The following is a 24,783-nucleotide window of genomic DNA, read 5'->3' on the forward strand; positions in this document are numbered from 1 at the left end:
GATACAGCAAGAGTAATGATCACAAACAAAATGAAAAAAACACCGTCTTAAATCCTAACATTAGAAAATCATACTTTACAAAATATAAACCTTTAAAAAAAGTTGCTGACAACATTAGGGATAAGAAGATAGAACAAAACAATCGTTATCACAAAAGCTGATGAGGGAAACTGCATCGTTATCCTCAGTAAAACTGAATACCTAAACAAAGTTAGTGGATTCATAACTAGGGGTGTGCGATGCAGCATATTTTTTTCGATTCGATGCATCGATGCGATTCAAAGAATTTCAATTTGAATTGATGCGATTTGATTCGATGCAGCACGGCATGATTTTCTTTAAAAATTAAATACAACATGTGTTTCTGTAATGGATCCTTTACCTTAAAAAAGTTAAAGTAAAAAATTAACTAAATAAAAATTGAACAAGATGATAGTTGCTGACCTAACCTCATTAATGGACACAGCTAATTTTATGGTTGGCCTAAGGAAATTCACACTTCACTAACAATTAATTAATAAGCCTATATATCAATAAAGCAATCGTTAAGTTTATTATTATTGATCTGTATTAAAGAAAATAGAGTTTATTTTATGATGTAGTATTGTTACTTAATTTTCACATTTATATTGGTTGGCTTTCAATACTTCTGGTTCATTCTTAAATCAGCACGAACCAAATTATTTCCATTAGAAGGAAGAGTTCCAGGCTTGTTTCAAAAAGTGGGAGGAGCTCTGGAACAAGTGTGTAGGTTCCTAGGGGTCTATTTTGTAGGAGAACACTTGTTAAAACAAATTGATCAATAAATTATGCTTTTTTGTGAACAGACTCTAAGACATAAAATCTTACCTCACAAGAGGTGCTCTGTCATAGCGGAAATTCTCAGGAAGAACTGGGTCCGGTCTAATTTCCTGTAATAATAATAATTATTGTTTAACCCTAAAACACCTCATAGGCCTACATTTTAATAGGTTTAAAAACAGAATAACAGGAAACATTCTCTCTGTGAACAACTAGGTAATCTAAATTACAATAACGTTATCACCTTCCACATAAATATATGGAAAATACAGTTAATTTTTAGGAACTATGGAGTTTTCAATTAGCATTTATTGTTTGGAATAAGCTGGGGCAGATTAGAGATTACAAGATCAAGGAAAGTTAGCTTAAAGGGGTTCAAGGGTACAAATACTGCAGCTATCTCAATCGCCCATTAGTTTAAAAGGTAAATTACAAGTTTGCCTGTCCTTTGCTGGCAAAGTGAAGGTGCCAAAGTTATTTGTGACAGCTGAAAATTATTATTTTTTGCTGTTATTCATACAATGATTTAAGTGAATTTTTCCTGGTGACATATTTTATTTTTTCCTCAGTAAATTTATTAGCGAGTTCATTAATTGTATCTACCGTAAAGTAGGTGCCAAGACTATGTTTTTGATGACTGGTGGTAACTGGTTCCCACAGCTATCATCTATGTAGGTAATATAGGGGGGGGGGGGTGTTTTATTTAACGTAATAATAAGCACAAAATTATGGCAAACATAACTAGGCCAGCATTGCTAAATTATATAATACATTAATAATAAAACTTTGAAAATACCGTAGTATTTTCGTTATGTTATATCAACTGTGTGAACAAGGGGAGTCAAATAACACTGATTGTTTCTTCCTGAACCGCAATCAGTACAGGGTAGTAATAGATGGCAGAAATAATAAGTATTACTTCGCCTAAGCTAGATATTTTCCTGACTATTAATGTAAAGTAACAGTATCCCTATCTCCTGTGGAGAATCATCCATTAATTAGAAAATTTGGGTTTTTACTTTTGTAAAACTGATTTAGTGATTTTATATATTATGCAAATTCCTTCAAACATTCCAGGAAATCAGAATTTTAGGAAGACAATTTTGGGGGGAGATGAGAGAAAACTTACGTGTTGTTCGTCAGTGAACTGACGCCACTGAAAATGATCTCGCCAGCTGAAGCGTAGCCAATCATTGTCGAGGATATCATCTTCTGCCAACGGCCAGCCTGAGCGAGGGGGCTCCAATACATGTTGATATCTCCACCCTTGATCTTCTTCATCTTCATCAGATAAAAACTCTTGTCTGATGATATAGCCAGCAACCTCCTGGAAAGTGAAACAGGGTGATGAACTGATTACTGATGATGACAAACCAAACTCATCTGAATCCGTTAAGTTAATCTGAATCAGTTAATGTTTAAAAATAAAAAAAATACAATGAACAGTATTTGTCTTGCAAAAATGTTTCTTCAGTGTTCGGCCAGAAGTATTTGATTTATGATTTTCAAAAGTAACGAGTGGCAGATTGAGATCTAAATTTGTCAGTCTCCACCTAGCCACTGAAGATGTCCCTTTATAGTAAATGTATTAGTTACGACACAATTGATGAACTCTCATGACACCAGCCGCAAAATCCTATGTAAGAAGTGACAAATTGAATTTTTTTAAATAACAACTTAAAGGAAAAAAATATTTTGTTTTACCAGAAGTAAATACACTTTGTAAGAGGTAAAAATTACATTAGTAACAATCAATCATGTATCAATGGTGTAACTTTTAAGATTTTTTGAGAGGATACCAGGCTTACCTGAATGGGAAAGAGTCTAAATTGGCACAGGAAACACAAAACTTTACACTATATACAAAAAACATTACAATATTTCACTGTCACTGAAAGCATTTCCAACTAAGAAGAAGGAGTTTTCTACATGTCCAAAATGGTGGCCAGTGAGTTGTTGAGTCAGTGTTGCCAATAGTATGAATTAAAAAAATACAGCTTCAGTTTATCTTTTACACTATATATATGAATAAGTATGTAAGCCTGCTTGTTGGGTGGATGTTGAAGTGGAGTGGGTTAGATAAAAGGTGTTATCCAACAAGGTTTATATTTGGGGGTTTCCTAGACTTTGTAAACCTGGTAAGATAATTCCCATCTTCTCAGTTGTGACTGTACATTGAGGAGGCAGGGATCTGACTATCTTAGTTGTATAGCAGTCATTGAAATTTGGGTTGTTATGGCTCGGGACATGTTGTACAGCTGGTTTGTCTTTGTATCCAGTAAATACATCTTGTCTATGGCCATTCATCCTGGTTCTAGGGCTATTGGTGGATCAATTTTTTGAAAGATCCGCCAAACATTGTTTTCAGACAACCACCCGAAAGAAAGATACTAGTCCACCCAAAAGTTCATGACCCGGCCAACAACCCAAACAACGCACGCCCTCACGGATCATAACCCTGTGATAGCAAAACATGTCAAATAAATCAACCAAGCCAAACATTTTCCAGTTCTATAACCAAAGAAAACTACATCCGAGGCTTCAACACTTGTCAATTCAAGAACATAATCTACCAACTACAGTGTAATCAATGTGAGGCACAGTATGTAGGCCTATCCACCAATAGGCTCAGAACCAGGATGAATGGCCATAGACAAGATGTATTTACTGGATAACACCTTTCATCTAACCCACTTCACTTCAACATTTAACCCAGCAAGCAGGCTTACATACTTATTCATATATACAGGGTGTTTTTTTAAAAACTTGCATCTTTATTTATGTAAAAACCGCAATAGATAGAAACATGCAGTCTGCGGGAATCATCTATTGATGTAGGGGGCCCAATTGTTTTGAATTCAACGTTACATTTACATTCCCCCCCCTTTCCCCCAACTTAATTTTTTTAATAGCAAGGTACCCCTTGTGACATATCAAATGAAAGAGCATTACAAAAGAAAATGTTTGATGAAAAAATTCAAAATCGGTTCATAAATTTGTGAGATATTTCCCCCCCCCCCTCTCACCGGAACTTAATTTTTTTTTAATAGCGAGGTACCCCTTGTGACATATCAAATGAAAGAGCATGAAAAAAGAAAATGTTTGGTGAAATTTATTTTTCATTTGATATGTCACAAGGGGGGGGGGGTACCTTGCTATTAAAAAAAGTTATGGGTAGGGGAAAAGGGGAGGGATTATCTCACAAATTCATGAGCCGATTTTAAATTTTTTTCACCAAACATTTTCTTTTTCCATGCTCTTTTTTAATACTCTACGTCAACAGATGATTCCCGCCAACTGCATATTTCTATCTATTGCGGTTTTTACCTTAATAAAGATGCAAGTTAAAAAAAAAACACCCTGTATATAGTGTATGTATATAAGATAAACTGAAACTGTATTTTTTGAATTCATACTATTGACAACACTGACTCAACAACTCACTGGCCACAATTTTGTAATGTTTTGCGTATATGGTGTAAAGTTTTGTGTTTCCTGTGCCAGTTTGGACTCCTTCCCATTCAGGTAAGCCTGCTATCCTCTCAAAAAATCCTAAAAACCATGTAGGTAAGTTCCTTTCAATACTTAAAGCTGACCAACTAAGTGTTATTCTTTTAGACTCATGAAGAAAGCAATGAATACATACTGTAAATACACAATAGTCTTAAACTATGAAGACAAAATAATTTAAGTATAACATTCCGTCGGAAGTCAATCACTGCAAGAGAGCACACAAAAAGTACTTCCAGCCTCATAAATGATCTCAAATTCTGATAGACAAATAACACCAGTTGATTCCTAGGAAATATGTTTTTGGGATTTATCACCTTTTTCATTGGTTATTGTTACAAATTTATCATAGGTTAAGTTAATAAAATTGAATTCAAAAAGAAAATATTTACTTACTCTCAGTTCTAGGATTTGCTGTTCATTTCTCTGGGTAAAAATGCTTGTATCAAATTGTCTCTGTAAAAAAGATCAAATCAAAATGTAAAGCAAAATACACCTTCTAAACTATACTAGAAAAAAAACCCAACTCAAGCTGATGAACGCTTTTATCAAGTTAGCAAATAGGCAAAAAATTAACAGTTACTATATATACCTGTTAATTTTTTGCCTATTTACTTCCATGTTACTGGATTGTAAACCAATTCTTTACGTAGTAATTACGTAGTAATTATTATTTCTTCCTCAAAAGTGATCCATTATTCCTACCATCTTTCAACAAAACTATAAAAAATACGAGCTAGTAAGATTTTGGCCCAATTTGAAAGATGAGAGGAAATTTCTTTAGTACAGCACACTCTCGATTATCCAAACCCTGGTTTAGCCGAGCCCCGGTTTCTGGGCCCGGGGTTATCCGAGGTCATTTGCCTAAATATACAATTTTTTATTTTCGGTCGGAAAACAATAATTACGTTTTTTAAGAATGTTTCTATTGAATGTAAAGTAAAAATAGCAAACAATTTGTGATTTCTTAAAATGAATGCATTAAATAATGATTATAGGTAGGAAGTAATTAAGGTGCAATTTCACTTTTCTCTCAACCCTTAAACATTGGTCCGTTATCACTGTTGTAAAGTAAAACAACAATGCTGTTAAGTGATTTTTTCAATTCTAAGAACTGAACTGAAACGGCTTGTGTAAAAACATATAGGGCCTACAATATTGTCTCTCACCACAATCACAACTAAAACCAAAATTACAGTAACCGAATTTAAATACTTTATATGTTTACTTCAAACACACATTGAGTTTAATTTTAAACCTTTTGTACACAAAGGTGCTAAAGGGAGCATGATAGTTACTTCCTCCTGTAGAAGCTTTCTTCTAGGGTGTGAGCTTTTTCAGGGTTGCCACCATAGTGGGATCAAAAAATCCATGCAGAATTCATGGGCAGTTGAAAAAAAATTCATGGTCGGTCCGCTCATATAATTTCAACACAATTGATTTTTGCTGATTTCAGAAATTGACATTAAAGAGGCAGTTTCTCTGAACCTTTCATACATGAATTTGAACTATTTTAGAGTGATTTATAAATATACATTCAAAACAAAGATGAAAACAAAACGGGTCCAGCTAATACGACACATTGGAGAAGAATTGTAAAATATCTATACAGGGTGATCCACTCAAGGAGGCCACCATTGGGATATCGGAAACGATAAGAATTAGAGAAAACTTTAAATGGGGGACATTCCTTTATTTTTTGTGGAAGTTAAAAATATGATTTTAGTTTTTCAAAATTCAGCCGCCATTTTCCAAAACAGCAGCCAACTTTGAAATTTCTTATGGAACACCCTGTATTATAAACCTACTTTTTTTGGAGCTACATGATGTTAAATGTACACCGGAAGTCATTTTTCCATAGGCTGTAACTCCTAAACGAGTGGGTTTATCGAAAAAATGTCAAGAATAAAAGTTTTTAAATTGCATGTTCTATCCGAAAACATGATAAAATACAGGGTGTTCCATAAGAAATTTCAAAGTTGGCCGCCATTTTGGATAATGGCGGCTGAATTTCGAAAAACTAAAATCATATTTTATCACATTTAAAGTTTTCTCTAAATCTTACCGTTTCCGATATCCCAATGGTGGCCTCCTTGAGTTGATCACCCTGTATATAAGTGTAGGTCTACTTCAGTCTTTCCACCAGAATAAACATACCGGAACAAAGATACCGTACACCTGGCCAAAAAAGTCCTGTTTTATCCCTCCACATGAATGTCATAAAATATCCTTTAAGTTTACTGGTTTTACCTTATTACACAACGTACTAAGATATGATTGGTTTATCTACAAAGCTAAAAAAATCAGGCATCAAGAGTCGGAAATTTTGTTTTATTGCACACCCCGTTTCAATTCCGAGCATGGTCTGAAACTTCTGTTTTTGTGATTCAAGTCCCTTTATCCATACCCGGGAATTGGCCTAGTAATGATTTTTCGAACCATATTAAGTGTTTGGAAAGACTCAGCTGACATCATCAGCATCTAACCTCGAATGACTTGGAATGAACTAACTAAGCAATTGTTTCTGATCATGGAACATGTTAAATAATCATCTCCAGACAGTATTCTCTTGGTGTTGGTTTCTATGAACTGTTTTTAAATATACAAAAAAATTTTATTTGGCAAATTTAATTGTACTGATTGAATAATTAATCCCGATTTTAAAAATTCATGGTTCAATGGAGAAATTCATGCGTAATCCATGCCTTTTTTCATGGTCACAAGAATTCATGCATAATTCAAGCTTTTCAAGGTTTTCATGGCTGGTGGCAACCCTGTTTTTAGTGAGCTGTCAACTGTCTGGAGATCTTCCCTTGGTTAATTGAGTTTTTAAATCCATTCCTTCTTCTCTAATGTATACAATATAAAACTACCGTGGCAGCAAACCTGCAGACTACGCGAATTTCAACTTGTCTGATTACATTTTTACTGTATGTAGGTTTGCTACCATGTATATATAATATATAAATAAATGTAAATATAAATATTTTATAGTCATTATCAAGGATAACATAGGGGACAGTATTCTGTGTTTACCACTTTCAATATCTCAGTAACCAATATACATAGAGTGATGTATATTGTATACATAGGGTACTATATATATTGTATATTGTATGTATATTATATATTGTATACACAAAATACTAAATTGTTCATTTTTTAAAGTTAATTCAATGATGGAAAGTAAATTTTGATTAGTTCAATTTTTTCAAATTATAAATCCAAAAACCCATTTCGTCGGGGGGGGGGGGGGGGGTGAATTAATATTTTCCAAAATACAAAGAAACCGTTGGTTAACACGTTCGCTACTGCAATAGTACGAAATTTTCCATTCACATGGACCAGCGACGGCCGGTTTCCACTCATAGACTGTCGTCGCATATATGCGACGGGGTTCTAATGTTATTAAAATGCTTATCTTTGTAACGGTCTATTTGAAAGCACTGAATTCCCTGCAGTGGTCTACAGAGATGTCTGACGCACAACTGCGTCGCTTGGTCTGTGGATATGATGATTGGTGACGTCATAATGATAGTTGAAAAAAACTGTTCTTTACTTTTCTGCATTACAATACAATATTCTTTATTGTTCATTTGTTAAGAATTACAATAGTGTCATTTCTTTCCATTACTGTATGTATGTATGCAGTATGTATGCTGCATTATCTTATGTAGCTTTTATATTTGTTCAGTTATAAACTGTTCTTGAATAATCTGTTTTGTTTATTTACTTTCACCTGAAAACACAAACAAAAATGGACTGTCGCATATATGCGACGTTTGGTCTATTTAAAAAAAACTATGATCATTTTCACTATTGTCTTCGCTGTAGACCGGGCGTCGCAAATATGCGACATAACAAAAGGTTATACAAAATACAAAAAAAAAAAAAACAAGAATGAATTATTTACAAACACGATTGTAGCGTATTACAATGTAAATGATCGCTGTTTTACAGGTTTTCGCCCGTGGTCTGTGTGTACTGTTAACCAAGTGACAGCCGCAGGGTGTCTACTACATTCTGGATAAAAAATTCATGGACAATTCCCGTACATTTAAGGACACTTTGCCGTAACCTTTGTCGGTGTTATTAGGCCTACCGAATAATTTTCCTGATTTGTCAAACTGTATTAATCTTGTTATTCACTGTAGTTGTACCAGAGAGAAAAGTAAATAATAGGGATGGTCAAGTCTCGAAATTTCGGGAAATTTTCGGGAAATTTTAAATCTCGTTACACGAGACGAGATTTCTTTTTGGCCAAGATTTTTATCGAGACGAGAATTTAAAAAAAAAAAAATTAAAAACGCCTGCAAAAAGTCAATGCAAATACCCGCAATACAGGAGCGTGTTGTAGTTGCGTTTCCTTTGCGAAGGCGTTCTTATTTAATTAATTCTTCAAATGTAAATATTACTTTAATTATTTTAATAACATTTGAGAAGTTTTGTTAAGTGTTAGCAGTGTGAGGAATGTTTTATTACTATAAAAAAAGTCAAAACAAGTAACTATTTTATAAAAATTAATATTTTATTTTATGATTTATTTTATTTTAGGATAAGTTGAACTCTATCCTAACTGATATCACTATGTTTCCTAATCGTAGGCATTTTTAATAATTTAGGCGTGATTAATAAAAAAATGTTATGCTGATGTTTTTTAATAAAAGATTGTAAATATTCTTGCCTATTATCATTATTTTTGTATTTAAACAGTCATCTAACAATGTTACAAAATCAGGTAAAAATTTTTGTACGTGCATTTCCCGTTGTGTATGAGAAGGGAAATCCCGTCTCGATCTCGTCTCGAAATTTTATGAGAAATAAAAAATCTCGTCTCGTCTCTTCTCGAACTAAAAATCCAATCTCGTCCATCCCTAGTAAATAATAATAGATAAGAGTTAAAAATTTCAAAAAAGAAATTTATTGAAAGCAAACAAACATAGGCCTACCTATACTTTAGGTAAAGCTTTTATAGTGTAACAGAGAAACGCAATCATTGTCTCCTGCGATAGCGACAAATATCTCCATCGGTCACGTAAACTTCATAGCATAGCTTATCCGATCCAGGCCGATTAATTTGGCATGATTCGCCCTGGCACAACGTTAGGTTCTCGACTACTTTTGAAAAAAAAATCTTTAATGCATATTGTTACTCAATTCTTAGTACAAAATCAAGATATGGTAAGCGGCTATTAAGCAATAAGCACAGAGTAAGATTATTGTATTTTCATTTGCAAAGTTAATATCTATACATAGCAATCATTAGTTGTTCATCTTAGGCTCAATTACATTTTCTTAATATATTTTACAGCTCTTTCAAGAATCAAAATACCCAGGCCTAGACCTAATTATTTGGGAGGGCCTATATAAACTGAGTAACAAACAATGAGGTTATAATAGCAGCAAAGTCACTATCATCATTCTAGTTCATAAGATTTAGATTGCTTAAAGCATACAACTCAATAAATAAATATATGGGAAACAAAAAACATTGAAACCTGAATAGCCAACAATATAAGACAAAGATACAGAAAATGCAATGACATAATTTGAAACCAAGCAGGCCTACATAGTGATAAAACATTAATGCAAACAACAATGCTTGTGGTTTTGTCAATTGAATGATAAAATGTCCATAAAAAAGGGGTTAACTTACAAAATAAGACTGTAGATCTTCAAGCCGAAAGTACAAGTAAGAAGTGAAATTTAACAGCCATTATAAAGCTATTATTTTCACGATAAAATAGGTTTGGGATCTAATAATAATTACCCTAGTAATAAAAAAAGAAGTTGTAAAGGAATAAAAGTGATACAACTTTTATGAGCTAGCTGCTGAGTCAACAGTTCTTGGAAGTACTTGACTTGACACTTGATTGTCGTGATAAAATATTAATGGGTTTGAGATTGTTAATGGGATTTTTATTGCATAATTACTCTAGTAATAAATTATGAAAATGTAAACAAACATCTGATAAACCTTTTATGTGCTCCTAACCAACTAGCGATCAATAAAATTATGGCCCATTAAAAATTTAAGGACATAGTCTGGCATTTAAGGACAATTCCCGTACATTTCATGGCCAGTAAAAATTTAAGTACAATTCCCGGTTTTCCCGGTTGGTAGACACCCTGCAGCCGGTCTATGCGTAAGATTCAAATGTATACCTCGGTCTGTGGCAATGACCGTCCCATATATGCGACGCTCAGTAGCAAACGTGTTAAACCGCTAAAAGTGTAAAAATCCTTTTATAGATAATGATTAAAGCTTTCAAATAAGATGTCATACGTTAAAATCGGTTTGCGCGGTTTCCGAGATATGCGACATTATTATAATTGGCTGAGCGGCCATTTTGATGACGTCACTGCCTCCCGGCTGATTTTCACTATTTTACATGTATTTAGTCGATTCCCAAAGTATGGTGCTGGTCTCCGGAAGTGAAAGATTTTTACATTTGTTCCACGCACTAATATGGGAAATTTGCTTAAAAGCGGAAACCATCATATTTTTAACTAAACTTTCATAATCATTGATAATTTTTTGAAAGGATTTATTGACAAGGTAAAAAAAGCTATAAAAAGCTATAAAAGCTATTACAATTCAAAGGTCAACTTACATTTTTAAGCTTGGATCCGCTGTCAAAGTTTCCCCTGAACGATTCATAGGTGTGACGAAGACTCCCATAGGTGCGCCTGGTCAAGGTCTGTAAAATGTGACGATATTGAGTTAGCAAAATTGAATACACTACAAAGCATTTTAATCTACTAGGTAAAGTAAATACCAAAGCCAAAAGTAATAAAAGCTTGTAATGCTTATAGGCCTAGTAAAAAATATTATAAAAGCTTTAGAGACTAGTTTCAGCATTTAATAAATAAAAACAGAGGTTAGTATAACCAAGATGATCACCATTCATTTTCAAAAAAGGCAGAAATGAAGAATGTGTTTTAGAAAATTCCTCCACAGAGTTGTTTTTATGCTAAAAGAGATTTACATTCAATATCAATTACACAACAAAAACTTTAAAGGTATACCTAAAAGATTTTTACTTAATTATATTCTCCTTAGTTCTTTATCAGCTACTCAGCTTCTTCTTCCATCTTGAATACAATTTTAAAACAACATATCTAAACTCAAAAGCTGTAGCATAACGCATAAAATATAAGTGCTTTTGAGGTAGAATAAGGATGTCTAGTGATGATGACGTAACTTAATGGAAAAGAGTCTACTTTGGCACAAGAATGACATAACATTGAACAATACACAAAAAATTAGTATGTTATACAGTTATTGCACAGGCAGCATTTTTAACCAAGGAAGGTTTTTAATTAATAATTGGAAACTATCTTTAGGTCCAATCTAATCCATTCTTTTTTATCGTGCAAAAAAAAAGTATAGAAAAATTCAATCAACCCTTCAAGACAGTTTGATACGCTTTAGAACCACATGTAAAAAGAGATGATGGGACGTTCTCACATGACGAAATGATATAAACATGAAAGGGCGGTACTATATAAGGTTATGAATCCTCTAGAGAACCACTTCATTGTGAATGTGGAACTAAAGTTCCAGTAGATCCCTCCCACCAAGGTAATTTGTGGTTCTGATGATGAATTTTATCATGTACCAACACTTATATGCCAAGCAGAAAAGGGCTAAATAAAGAATGGTTTGGCGCAGTTTGGAAAAAATTACAGTAAAAGCGTGTGGAGGGCGTTAAAAAAATCCCACTTTGCAAGTTAACCTTGAAAATCTTATTAGGAGACCTTAGCTGGGAAATCTGATGTAAACAGAGACTTACCGAAATAAACATAGATTCTTGATTTGCTTGTCTTCTCCGACGGCGGACAGGCTCGTCTACTATGTCCGCGAGGGGGTTGCGCTGCGGGACCCTCACCGATGGATGGTCAGGATCTGGGGTTCCTAGTAAGATTTCTAACCCAGGGTGGTAAGACTGCCTGTTAGGACGTGCGGGTGGTAAATCTTCCTCTTCCTCCACATACACTTGAAAGGGTACATTAGCTGGCCGGACAATTGCAGGCTCAGCACTCGCTTGATCTGCAGCTAAAATGAATAAAATATTTATTTCCTTTTCAAATCAAACAATCTCACAACAAAACTGACCAATTCAGCAAGTTGCGTGGTCAGTGAAACAAAATCATTACCTACTATCTTAAACATAAAAACATCTAAGCTATGAATATCCCCCACCACAGTAACACTGGAGTCTAAGCAAATTTAAATTTGTGTGATTGGAATTTTACTCATATGTTTAAGTAAACAAGACATATTAATTTCCCATTTAGATAATACAGTGGAACCTCGATAACAAGACCCTCGATAACAAGTCACCCTTGATTACAAGGGTCATTTTCCAATCCTCTTGAAATTGTTTTACCCCTTTCACATGTTTTCACATGTTATTGCAAGTAAACCTCGATAAGAAGTGAACCTTGATATCAAGTCTTATTTTATAATCCCAATGAGAGTCTTGTTATCAAGGTTCTACTGTATTAAATCTAACGAGTACTAAGGTTTGCTGCTACGAGGAAGGTAAAAAGCGTAGCCAAATTGAGTTATTTTTTATCGTACAACAGCGCATCAATCCACAAAAATATTTGTTTTTTAAGCTCTGCACTATGGCTGTAATAAAAATTGGATAGTTTATAAGGTGGAAATTTGAAAAAAAATGTTTACATTGTAAAACCCCATGACAGCTTGTTCCCATAACCCGATCTTGCTGCTTTGTGAAATCATTTAAGTTTAAGCTACCCAACTCCTTCAAGCCATATTTAATCAAAATCAGTTCAAAATTACCTGAGTTATCTCATACACATGTATAGCCTACATATATTTGAGTGGATAGGTTTTTGGCCTCTGGGTACACCAAAATGAAAAAGTAAATCATTCCCAGGTCTAGGTCTTAATTTGCCCCACTTACAGTAATAGCATTGATTATTGGATACTGAAGTAGACTTCCCATCTATATGGACCAGCTGTAGCCAATTTTTTATTTTTAAAAATCGTAGTTGTGTGAGCCAGTCACAGAATGTGCTAGAGTCTAAAATTCTATTTATACCTTATTTTTGTTGCTGACCAGGTTGAGGGGTCATAACAGTTGCTATAACTCATCATAAGTCATTCTCTAAGTTTGACTTGGTTAAAAAGATTAGGCAGAATTTAGTAATTTAGATCAGCAGAATCTATAGGTGGCTCACATAAACTACGACAATTTTGGTAAAAAAGCTGGCTACAAATTTAACATGGGGATGGAATGTCTAAATATAGGCTTCCCTTTAGGGAAATTCGCCAAAGGATTGTTCTCTGAGAAGTTTTCTAATTAGATTGGGAAAAAAAATCAGATTAATCTTCGATAATTGTATGTAATGGTAGCTTGTCCATGCTGAAATTTGATAGAGTTAAATGTCTAAAGCTGAAGAAAAGGCTAACAGATAATATTACCTCCTGAAGCTATTTCATTCGGTTGGGGCTCCTCACGTTCTGTTTGAGATGATGTATCCACCTTCGTTTTTCTCACCCGGTCCACAGGACAGATTGGTGAAATGGATACCAGGGTTGTCAGTTTTTTTTGCGGCTCTTTTCCCTTAGAAGAAGTTGGGATGGGTGAGGAACTAGCGGCAACTGTAACAGTCACAGTTACTCTTAGTATATTTATGAAGGTAACAATCTTATTGCTATAAATCCACCGTCCCATAAAATTTGTTATGAGAAAACAGCTGTCCAAAAGCAGCTGGAAGTATTTTTTTAATAAGATACCTCGGCTGAAAATAATTAGCTGTACAGCATTAGGGAAGAGTTCCAATGTGTATGCATATCCTGTTGGCCACTTATAATTATTTAATCCAAACTACATCTAAAAAATACCTACTCTCATCTCCCCAAAAGAGCCGTCCTTGGTTGTCGCAGCTAGGCTTTGTCTTGTCTTTCATATGGCGATGCTTTTGTGCTGAGGGATCTTCCGTGTTAATTTGAGCAATGACTCGTTCAACTTCAACTGGATCGGGGAACGGTTGTTCAGCTGGTTGCTCGATGATCCTGAGAAACGGTCTTTCCTTCTGATGGTCAAATGTCTCTTCATCGTCGCTGAGATTAGCCATCGATAAAAATGATTGAGGATAAACGGGCTCGACTGGTGGATTTTCAAAATCCACGGCCATCTGGAAACCACAAAACATAAATCAGATTAAGAGTCTTCTTCACCCAGCGAAAACACTAAAAAGATGCGTCTGGATTCCCTTGCCCGGATGGAATGTGAAAGGATATAATGTTCAAACTTATTTCCAGAGATTAATGTTGGTTCTAGAGCCCTTATACATGATATATCCCAGAAAATCAATAGTATAAGTATAACACAATCTTAAAAGTAACACGTAAATTATGTAACTTTTAAAAACATAGATTTTTTAAATTTTTCACAGTATAAGAGCTCTTATATAACTATTTACATTGTTACCAAATTTTAAAAATATGTTGAAAAACAGCGTCCGAAACGGGGGACAAAATTAACATGTTTTGTAATCGTGAGTTTACGATGTTTCCAGAATGGCGCTCATAATGACCCTGCGATACCTGCCCATCATCACCACCTTATCCCCAAAACACAATTACACCGAGGGTGATAAAGACTCTTAACCTCACTATTACTATTTCAATCTTTATTCAACAAGTACAGTAGCATTTACATACTGTATACGTTCAACAGTTTTAACAGGTGATTAAAAGTTTAAAGCTTCCAAACCTATCTTATATACAAAAAACTTTTGCAAAACTTACGACAGCTAGCCTGGCCATACTACTGGACCGATTTACCCACGGTTGGTATCAGATGAAAGATATTTTCCTGTAGATGTGCAGAATCCCTTAATAAATTTAAATAGGCCCAAAAATAAGCACAAAAAATGATTTTAAATTAAAAAAAAATTAACATTTGCCTTAACATTTCTACTAATTAGTATACATTGAAAAACCTAATATGTTATATAAGATCAAAACTAATTTTTACTCGGTTTTTATAATTTAAGAGTCTTGAGTTTGACTCTTTTCTTAAGATAACCAATAATATGGAAAACAAATGTTGTGCCAGCATAAGTGATTTTCTTATTTTTTAATACTATACTATAGATTTGTGTTGCAATATTGATGAACTTTGTAGTACAGTATGCAGGTAATAAATACCATTTGAAATAATCAAGTAATCCAGAAGTTAAACAACTCTTTGAAAATGATTAATGTAAATTATTAATTATTTAAAGTGATGAGAAATATTCTGTTACATGAGTTTTTGGTTTCAAATTTATCAGACAGGGTTTCATATTTCAAAATTGTGCTTATGTTTTGACTTGTACAACTATATCAGGAAATGTCTCTATAGATATTAAATGCACACAAAATATTTAAGAATTCAAACAGAAATATTGCAAACTATCCGGCTATTGTTATTGAATTGATGCTCTTGACAATCTCATCAGGCAAATTCATCAGTCCTTTGAAAGCAAGACCTTTGCCCAGGGCACCTTTTGTGACCTGAGCAAAGCATTTGATTGTGTTGACTTTGAAATTCTTATTAAAAGGTTTTCTCTAAATTTTCTTTCTTATTTAAAAAACCGGAAACAAATAGTAAATTCTAATGGGAAAAAGTCACAAGAAAGGGAAGTAAATTGGGGCATTCCACAGGGATCCGTCCTTGGCCCACTTATGTTTTTAATCTACATTAATGACCTTCCAATGGCAATAAATACAAAAACTATTCTGTATGCGGATGATACAACTTTTTTCATGAAAACAATAACCAACTTGAACTTAAAAATTTAGTCCATGTCACAAAATTAAATGCATCAAAATGGTTTCATGCCAATGGATTTCTATCGAATGACTGTAAAACTCAAGAAATAAAATTTACATTGAAACACAATTCTGCCTTAAATAATGAAAATAGTGCTGTCATTACAAAATTTTTGGGGTGTTCATATTGATAATCAACTATCCTGGAATGATCATATAAATTATTTGTCCACTAGACTATCTCGAGTAATTTTTCTTCTTGGTCATCTCAAAGATGTAATTCCAAAGAATTATTCGGGATCGGCTTATTTTGCATATTTTCAGTCTGTAATGAGATATGGATTGATATTATGGGGTGGGTGTGGAAGAATTAATGAAATTTTAATCCTTCAGAAGGGGGCTATCAGAGCTATGAATGATCCGGAGCCAGACAAGCACTGCAAGCCTCTTTTTAAGGATTTTAAGATTCAAACTGTAAAAAATTTGTTTATTTATGATCTTACCCTTTTTATAAAAAAAAACCCCATCAACTAAAATTCAATAATCATAATCACAATACCAGATTTAAAAGTAGTGCCTTGTGAGAATCACATCGTCTGAGTAAGACTAGCAAGAGCCACATAGTGTCCTCAACTAAAGTATATAACCTTTTAAAACACAATATTGATGCTTATCCGCAGGAAAAATTTAAGTCTTTGTTTTATAATTGGCTATTAGACAACCCTTCTTATAGCGTGGACGATTTTTCAAGTCTAGCCAAATTAATCTTTGATTGCATAAACCTGCTCTGCTCACCTGTTGCTTTTCAGGTCCTAAATTATTATTGTTTGTTTAGTCATATGTACATATTTTTATTTTAGTTTTTAAGCGCTATTGTTTTTTTCAAAATATTGAAGTGTTTTTGATTTTGTTTTGTTTGACGATTGATGTATGATCATGATTTTGACTTTGTCAATGATCTAATGTATTCTTATGAGAAATACACATTTTTATTATTATTATTAAAATAAAATTAACTAATAACGTAAATTAAATCTTACTTCTTCTTCCAACCACTGGATCCGGCCATGTTTAGTTTTCCTGAAAACAGTTAAAATATATGACTCAACATCAAGAAAAGTTTGGTAGGAAACTCCTAGCTATCTCAGCTAACTCAAGAAAGCACCTACAACTTCACATGGACTGCACGTTTGCTACAAGGGGGGTGTTCCATTTTCATCTAATAAGTTTGTACATTATGTAAATCTTCATCTATCACAAGTTTTGCTCTACAACGAAACATAGCTTTTTACTCATTCATTTAATACGTTTGAAGTACTCTATAGACTTTTATGCAAGAAATCCACCAATGAGATGCATTAATGTAGAAGTTCAAATAACAAATTTGGTTGCAACAAAAACTCTTTTTTTAAACAGAGGGCCAAGGCTTACAAAGTGGCCATGGGATTGCATCACAGCTTTGTGCATGCAACAACAAAAACCTTGATATAAAATCCAAAAAAATATTTTATAGCATCTGGGTTTATTCTACCTTGGCATACATTCCAAGTTCCATAAAGATCGGCAGGAAAAATACAAAGATAAAAAATGTAATCATAGGCCTATATGTAAAAGAAACAAAATTGTGAATAATTGGTAACAAAGCGATTTTGAGAAAAGTTAAATCCTTGATGTTCTCTTTATTTTGACCCATAGAACCATTCTCCGGAGTTTGGCCGTTTCCTTATGGTGAGGGAGAAAACAACAATTTTTTTGCAGCAATACATATAACAAATAAAATTATCACATGGGTCAGTGACCTGTGTGTGATAAGTCCTTATTTGGCTGCGAAATCAAAATAAAAGTTCTTCGTACTTCACTTAATACACATAAAAAAATAACAATAACTTGGTAAAGTGAGGATAAAAATTAATTTACTATACAATATAATAAACCTAACATATGTAAAACCTAACAACCATATGCGATTCAATATTTTAGGGAGCTCATTGCTTTACATGACAACTGATAATAATTTCTTTTCCTTTTTATGGGACCCTTTATAGAAATTTTACAACAGTAGTGCTATAAATAAAGTAAGCATTATTTATTCTTGAAGTCCAACAGTAGTCTTGTGTTTAAAGTACTTACCACTCATAGAATTTGTTGAAAAACTTTAGCTGAGCTGGATGTTTCCGCTTTCTCGCCTCCTAAAACAATATTATTCAGTTATTCCCAGCATCAATTAAAATATAGGGAGCTCCAACATTTTACTGTACTGTAGACTACCTCTTATCCGGACATCGGTTTAGTCAGAATATACTTGATAGAAGTGACATCTCTTTAGACCTGAAAATTTTTATCAGCTTGGTTTAACTGTACTGGATCAGCAGGAAGTGGGAGGTACTGAAACGTCTTATCTTGTGGACACGCTTTTAGACCAGTAATCAGTATCTAAATATAATGCTCTCCCAATCTTAGGTAAAAAATTTGAAGGAAACAAACCTGATTTAACAAGTTTTGGGGGACGTCATTTTAACCAGTAAACCCATTATCCGTTAAGCTCAGGTCTCTGTCCCGAGGAGTCTTGATTAGAGGAAGTCTACAATAGATTAAATTAAAATTTGCAAGTTCTAAATTAAAAGTTATTCAATGGCTGTTTTAAACTTCAATGAACTACAGATGAAAAACCTAGTACCTGCAGCAGTGGGTTTTTTATTATAAAACTCTAAGTTATGCCTCTGGATGGCTGGGTAGTTCCGATGCCGAATATTATAATTATGTGTCATTCCCAATTTCGGAAGTGTATGTGTATTTATTTCACTTTTTAGATTAATTCTAGTTTTATAAATATATAATCAATACACTGTAAAGATATTTAATTTGGCAAAATTGGTTTTCTCCTAAGTTTAACATGATACCTATGGCTCTCTTTTGTAAAATTAATATACTATCTAAATTTTGAATGGTTGTTGCACCATATAATTCAATGCTGAATGCATGTGAGTTTATGTGAGCATAGTAAACCTTCAGTAAAACATTCAACGAGCAGAGTTTAGACAAGTTGTGCAGCATAAATAGACCTGAACAAATTTTACTTTTTAGTTTATCAATGTGGTACAACCAAGATAAATTTTGATCAATTATTAGTCCTAAGCATTTAGTTTGAGTCCCTTGAGTTAAGTAATTGTTATAAATTTTTCAATGAGGTTTTAAAGGTTTTTTCTGACCAGTTAAAAAATTGATGTAATTGGTTTTATCTGAGTTAAGCAATAAGTTTTTGCAAGATAAATATTCATATATATATATATATATTCAAGGCTACTATTGCCTATATATTCAATGTCATTTTTTGATCTACCAGAAACTATTAAATTTGCATCATCAGCATAGAGGCATAATTTACTGTCTAAGTTTGTTAGAGTTGAAGGCAGGCCTTTTATATAACAGAGGAATAAAATTGGACCGAGAATAGACCCCTGAGGGACTCCATGCTTGACTTGTTTTAGAGATGATTTTACTTTAAGTAATTGATTGAATTCTGTAATCGTATTCAGTTCAACATATTGCTGCCTGTTTTCTAAATATGATTTATACCAATTTAGTGAATTACCAGTAATACCAAAATGTTGTAATATAGAAATAAGTGTCTGATGCGAAACGCTATCAAAAGCTTTACAAGGTCCAAGAAACTTCCAACAGAATTATCACCTCTATCAATAGCATCAATAATAGTCTCAACTAGATCAATACCAGCAGTAGTTACAGATTTTCCAGACCTAAAACCAAATGGTCCCTGTCATGGGAATCCTGTTGTGGATTTTACACTCGTTTGGAATGGGTCTTATGGACAGTACTAAAGCACACACTTACAAAGAACATTATCGTGAATAATTTGATAAAGGTGTAACTATCAGTTAAAATTCAAAGGATGTTCAGAATCTAGCTTTAGGAGAAATTACTCAATCAAACCTTTCCTGCAAAACACATGAAAAGATCATGAAATAATCCCAGTTCAAAATTACAAAACCTATTGCATTGTAAGATTTTACAATTTAAGATTCTTATTCTTACCAGATGCATCTACTCAAGTAAAAGGTAATGTAGCACACTTATTTATAATTTTTTTTATTAGTCAAGTTTTAATAAATGATTATGGCAAAATCTTACAATTCACACATGAAAGGGCCTTTACTGAATTTAAAAAAAAAGTAAAACCATCTTCAAATATCTTACCTTAACTACCTCTTCAACTGATACTCGAGGAACATAGTCATCAAAAAGTCCTCCGCTGATTTCTTTTAATTGTTCTAAAGAGGGTTCATCAGCTGCTGGAGTCAAAGCCATTTCAGTGAACCCATCATCTAATTGCACGGGTGGGAGGGGAGGGAGCTAAAAATATAAGACAAATTAGACAACATATAAACATACAGATGCCTAATGTGCATCATACAAAATGTGGTTGTAATATGCGAGTTGTCTCTAGACTAGAGAACTAATTAATGTAAACGACAATTGCGTTAGCACAACAGCTAAGAGTATGTCTTGAAAGCACTTGGTCATGGGTCAGGGTGTTTTCAAATACTAAATTCTGAATCGTATGTCTTCAGTATAGTGTAGGGATGGACGAGATTGAATTTTTAGTTCGAGACGAGACGAGACGAGATTTTTTATTTCTCATAAAATTTCGAGACGAGATCGAGACGGGATTTCCCTTCTCATACACAACGGGAAATGCACGTTCAAAATCTTTTATTAAAAAACATCAGCATAACATTTTTTTATTAATCACGCCTAACTTATTAAAAATGCCTACGATTAAGAAACATAGTGATATCAGTTAGGATAGAGTTCAACTTATCCTAAAATAAAATAAATCATAAAATAAAAGCAATATTAATTTTTATAAAATAGTTACTTGTTTTGACTTTTTATAGTAATAAAACATTCCTCACACTACTTACACTTAACAAAACTTCTCAAATTTTATTAAAGTAATATTATTAAAATAATTAAAGTAATATTTACATTTATAGAATTAATTAAATAAGAACGCCTTCGCAAAGGAAACGCAACTACAACACGCTCCTGTATTGCGGGTATTGCATTGACTTTCTGCAGGCGTTTTTAATTTTTTTTTTTTTTTTTTTTTTTTTTTAATTCTCGTCTCGATAAAAATCTCGGTCAAAAAGAAATCTCGTCTTGTGTAACGAGATTTAAAATTTCCCGAAAATTTCCCGAAATTTCGAGACTTGACCATCCCTAGTATAGTGTTCAGTTTAGTGTTTTGTACTCAAAAAGTTTCAATCCATGTCCAACCTGAGTCCATAGACATAAAATCAAAATATAATAAATTATCACACTTATTGGTTGCTTGCGAAGATGTAATTTATCTGAACCACATCTGCATTTTTTTAACTAAGCTTGATTCTGCTGTAGTCAATAAAATCCAGGTGTTTTTGTGTTGAAGCGTAGTAGTTTAAAAGTTCCTGACACTTTATATATTGTAATTCATCATTGCAGTTATTAACAATGTTTTTTAGAACTTTTGGTATGTGTTTATTTGAAATTGTTACTAATGGAAAATAGTTTTAACAATTGACACTAAGGTTTTGGATTTCTTGGGACCCTGAAATAAGTGTCATAGGTTTAGCCATTAAGATCTTAACAACTACTTTCTGTGAAAATATATTTAAATGAGCTTTAAAAGAACTTACTTCTTCCAACGTTATTTGTCGCAGGCGCTCTTCTTTGTTTTCAATCACCAATTTCTGAAAGAATAAGAAAACTTTTCTTAATGATGTCTACAAAACAGTGGTACTGTTTTACCCTTGACTGGTAAAGTACTGTTTCAAACTATTTTAATCTTTTGAAATAATCCTACTATAAGCCTCGTTCACACGGGGCGAGTTTACAAGCTACTCGCAAGAGTGTAAGAAGCCGGCGAGTTGGCGAGTGCGCTTGTATTTGTTCACACAGAGCTTGTCCACTCGCCAACGTGTAGAAAGACGCCGACATCTTTGAATAACATGCGCACAAGCACAAGCAATTATGTTCACACTGGGCTACTTTACACGCCTACTCGCTCAACAGCTGGCGAGTTGGCGTGTAAAGTAGCGGCAGCGTCAACTTTTTCCAGAGCTTTTTTACAAGCAGCTTTTGAGCGAGTACGTCGTTCACACTGAGCTATTTTACTAGCTGCGTGTAAAAAAACCGACGTGTAGCTTGTAAACTCGCCCCGTGTGAACGGGGCTAAAGGGGACAAAATTGTGAAAAGGTCTCCAAGTCCTTTTCTACAAGATTTCCAGTCTTTTCGGGGCATAAAATGCTTTCAGTGGTGTGTTCTAGCTTCGCAACTAGAAGTCAAACTTGTTTTTTATGAAAATGGACGTAGATCAATTGCTCCACAAACAGATTACGCTGATGTAAATTACCGACTTCTGTCGAGTTGGCAGACTTATATAACAATTTAAAATTACAGGACAACATTATTGTAAGCTATATTTACTGTTATGATTTTCAACTATCTCTAACAAAAAATAAGGTAGAAAAAAGAACTTTATACACTACCAAACAACAGCTGGTCTCTAAAGATGGGATGTCTACTTCAGAATCAAAAAGTCAATGGTTCTAAGAGAAGGGAAGATAACAAGTCTTTAAGCTCAACAATCTTTCTGAAACATTTTACTAAAAGACTTTCAGAACTAATAACAGATCAAACTATGACTATGTTAAATTTTAGTGCACCACGTTCCAATAGGTCTAAATACATATAAATGAGGGAAGTTAATCTTACCGAAGTACAATCCTTCCACGGAGTTCTTTTTAATAAAGCAAATTTCTCTTGGATGTCTTCTACGTTTGGTATTTCAACATCTGAATACAAAAAAAACCAGTTAAGATTATCGAAAATCATTTGTACACATAGATCATTGTGTTAACAAACAAAAGTTTGGATTAGCAATGTGTTTTAGCGACTATCCTATGTTTTTTAAAAGAGGAATCTTTGCTTATAATAATTTCTACAGTACAGCATACTCCCATATCTCTGAATCCTGGGTCCACTTAATGTTTAAGGTTCAAAATTTACTCAAACATTTGTGATTTTACCCATTAAATATCAGTTTTCTCCACCCCTTACCCAAAATGAAGGTTTTTTAGAAACTATTGGGAGAAAATATGTGTCAACTAGAACACTTACCATCCACACTGATGCAGATAGGTGGGCGCATACTCTGTGAAGGGGTCAAGGAGCGTATTGATCTTGCCGATGGTGATCTTGTCGGTGTGGAACTCTGCGATGCCAAGACTGGCGCTTTTACTGGTGTAGCAAGAAGCGATTCGAGCGACGAAAAAGATGTGAGCGACGAAATAGAGCTTGATCGTGAGCTGTTAAACGAGTATCGCCTGGACCGTGATCTCCTTGGACGAGACGACTCGATCGACACAAGTGACCATGTGCTTGAGGATGTGGTCAACGGTTCTGTAGCAGACTCATCCGCTTCGGCCATTCTAAACAAAATTATACAATTGCCAGTAGGGAAATAACTTGCTAAAATTGATTGGAGGATTTGAAACACTATCAGCTGCTCACAATCTTGACCTTGAAAAAAATCTTGGCGTTATTGTTACGCTATGTAAGCCATGCAAATTTTGCCATTTAAAAATTCTAGGTTTGTTTAACATCAAGGCAAACTTTTTGATGTTTTTTTATGTCAGTGACACAATGTGCTCTGCTGTAGAATCTTAACATACAAGTTAACAATTAACGAGGGCGAGTCTGTATCAATTATCAATTCTTTGAGACAGTGACACACGCGGGTGTGGATTTCAAGATTCAAGGTGAGTATAGAACGGAGTGAGAGGATCTGTATAGCTTTGCTGTTGACTAAGATCAAGTGATTTTTTTTAGTTAGGAGCATTTAATAAAAACCCAATGATCAAGGACAGCTGGGTCCAGTTGAGAACCAGAAAAAAGCTACTGGCTTTTCTAAAAATCGAACCGGCGACTAGTGATTACTAAACGAGCTTTGTAACCACTACACAATGTAACCACTACACCTTGCTAATTTATTTTGCAGGGTTCTTGAAAATATTTTTTTACTCTTATTTTGGCAGATTCATTTTACATAAATGTATTATTGAGTTAATACGTTGACATTAGATACGAGAATTCTATGTCCTTTAACGACAACAAATTTATCATTATGTTAAGTTATAGCAGTTTACGCCACTATCGTGTAAAGATAGTCTTAAGACACAAATAGAATAATATAAGGTACGAGCCTTGGCGAGTGCCTTTAAAACTTCTACAAGTATCTTTAAAACTAATTACGCGAGTTGCATATACTAGTTTACCAACAACCGTTTTTAACTTACTAACAATCACTACTCATAAGTCTAAGAGAGGTTATGTTTTTGTTTATAACCTCTGATCGCCACTGATTGTGATGCAACGACTCATGTCCCAACCAGTAATAGCTGATAAGTTGACGTTCAAAGCATTACAATTTTACTTCTCTTCTCTCAATCTTTGAACCTAATTGGTCCAAACTTGTTGTGTAAAGTAACAGAGCAATGCTGTAAAGTAAGTAAAAAATAAATACTGCTAAGTGAATTTTTTCAATTCTAGGAACTGAATTGAAAAGGCTAGTTTAAAAACGGCCGTAGGTAAATACTTTAACACTTGATATCAA

The 24,783-nt window shown here is 33.8% G+C and overlaps 1 protein-coding gene across 1 annotated transcript in view; it reads right to left on the reverse strand.

The window, feature by feature from the left end:
* LOC128998791 (uncharacterized) overlaps positions 1-22,105 on the reverse strand; it is a 36,518-nt gene extending 14,413 nt beyond the window's left edge. The window contains exons 1-8 of the mRNA XM_054425149.1: positions 22,010-22,105; positions 20,324-20,479; positions 14,196-14,484; positions 13,769-13,948; positions 12,108-12,370; positions 10,926-11,012; positions 1,931-2,128; positions 850-911 (exon numbers count right to left, since the gene is read on the reverse strand). Coding sequence (XP_054281124.1) covers positions 850-911; positions 1,931-2,128; positions 10,926-11,012; positions 12,108-12,370; positions 13,769-13,948; positions 14,196-14,484; positions 20,324-20,479; positions 22,010-22,105 — 1,331 coding nt within the window. The remainder of the gene's footprint in view (positions 1-849; positions 912-1,930; positions 2,129-10,925; positions 11,013-12,107; positions 12,371-13,768; positions 13,949-14,195; positions 14,485-20,323; positions 20,480-22,009) is intronic.
* Positions 22,106-24,783: the final 2,678 nt, after the last annotated feature.

This window comes from Macrosteles quadrilineatus, unplaced genomic scaffold (genome assembly GCF_028750875.1).
Source record: "Macrosteles quadrilineatus isolate MER2022 unplaced genomic scaffold, UCM_ALF_1.0 Scaffold_7__1_contigs__length_78375512, whole genome shotgun sequence".
NCBI lineage: Eukaryota > Metazoa > Arthropoda > Insecta > Hemiptera > Cicadellidae > Macrosteles > Macrosteles quadrilineatus.